At 43.0% G+C, this 1,822-nt stretch overlaps 1 protein-coding gene across 2 annotated transcripts in view; it reads left to right on the top strand.

Annotated features, from left to right (window-relative positions):
• Positions 1–1,822, top strand: part of RFC2 (replication factor C subunit 2) — a 31,968-nt gene that overhangs the window by 8,012 nt on the left and 22,134 nt on the right. For both annotated transcript variants that reach the window (XM_032254927.1, XM_032254928.1), the window contains exon 5: positions 1,082–1,183. In XM_032254927.1, the coding sequence (XP_032110818.1) occupies positions 1,082–1,183 (102 nt within the window). The remainder of the gene's footprint in view (positions 1–1,081; positions 1,184–1,822) is intronic.

Raw genomic sequence — 1,822 nt, forward strand, 5'->3', positions numbered from 1 at the left:
ACCCAGGCTGGAGTGCAATGGCGCGATCTCGGCTCACCGCAACCTCCACCTCCTGGGTTCAGGCAATTCTCCTGCCTCAGCCTCCTGAGTAGCTGGGATTACAGGCATGCACCACCATGCCCAGCTGATCTTTTGTAGCTTTAGTAGAGACGGGGTTTCACCATGTTGACCAGGATGGTCTCGATCTCTTGACCTCGTGATCCACCCGCCTCGGCCTCCCAAAGTGCTGGGATTACAGGCTTGAGCCTCCGCGCCCGGCCTCTTCCCACTGTTTTATCATTCTAGGCAATTCCACCATTCTTTCATTTTCTTATTTTAACTTTTTTAGCATGGTTGAGAGTAATTGATAAATTATGATGAACTCATTGCTAGGATGATGAAATGGCCAGCTGTTTCAAAATACAGGAAGTGAGGTCACTAAGACTCAGAACATAGATTACAAAAAGGTCAAGTGGCCACTGCACTCCAGCCTGGATGACACAGCAATACTCTGTCTAAACAAAACAAAGTATATATATATGTATGGTTTTTTTTTTCCCCCCCCCTGAGATGGAGTCTGGCTTTGTTACCCAAGCTGAAGTGCAGTGGTGTGATCTCGGCTCACTGCAACCTCCACCTCCCAGGTTCAAGCAACTCTCCTGCCTCAGCCTCCCGAGTAGCTGGGATTACAGGTGCGCGCCACCACACCCAGCTGATTTTTGTGTTTTTAGTACAGACGGGATTTCATCATGTTAGTCAGGCAGGTCTCAAACTCCTGACCTTGTGATCTGCCCGCCTCGGCCTCCCAAAGTGCTGGGAACCACCTCCCTGGGCCCTTTTTGTTCTTTGAAAGGCTTCCAAGAAAGAACCATAGTCATAAAAATTTTCAGTCCTCATAAATACTTACAATTGCCCCAAAAAGAAACTCAAAAACGGAAATTGGGTTCTGTAGTCCCTGATACGCTGATTGTTTAAAAGTCCTCCTGAAGGCAACTGAATTAGTCTCAGAAGGTGCCGGTAAAAACCTGTTCTCTGCTCAGATGTGCTTTATAAGTAAAAGGAAAAAAAGAATAAAAAAAAAAAAACCCTGTTGTTCTTTCAGGGGCATTGACGTTGTGAGGAATAAAATTAAAATGTTTGCTCAACAAAAAGTCACCCTTCCCAAAGGCCGACATAAGATCATCATTCTTGATGAAGCCGACAGGTAGAGTGCATTGCCAAGTATATTTTGACCTTGATCTCTAAATCTCTGTTTGGGCTTTATTCAATCAGGATAAAAAGCACTGTTGTAGATTTGCTTTTATCTTCAACAAGCAGTTTCATAGGGGCCTGTGCCTTAAATCTTGTCTTTATTAAGTAACTTCTAAACATTTGTCTAAGATAGTCAATGTGCTGGTTTCAGCATCTCTTTTTTTTTTTTTTTTTTTTTTTTTGTGAGATGGAGTCTTTCTCTGTCGCCCAGGCTGGATTACAGTGGCGCCATCTCTGCCCACTGCAACCTCTGTCTTCCAGATTCAAGCAGTTCTCCTGCCTCAGCCTCCCGAGTAGCTGGGTCTACAGGCATGCACCATGATATCCAGCTAATTTTTGTATTTTTAGTAGAGATGGGGTTTTGCCATGTTGGTCAGGCTGGTCTCAAACTCCTGACCTCAGGCGATCTGCCTGCCTCAGCCTCCCAAACTGCTGGGATTACAGGTGTGAGCCACTGTGCCCAGCTTGTAAAATTTTTTATTGTGGTTAAGTATACGTAATTAACCATAAGATAAAATTTACCATTTTAACAATTTTTTTTTTTTCTTTTTTTTTTTTTTTTTTTTTTTTTTTTTTTTTTTTTTTTTTTTTT

Source organism: Sapajus apella, unplaced genomic scaffold, assembly GCF_009761245.1.
Source record: "Sapajus apella isolate SASKATOON/1434 unplaced genomic scaffold, GSC_monkey_1.0 scaffold88, whole genome shotgun sequence".
NCBI classification, from domain to species: Eukaryota; Metazoa; Chordata; class Mammalia; order Primates; family Cebidae; genus Sapajus; species Sapajus apella.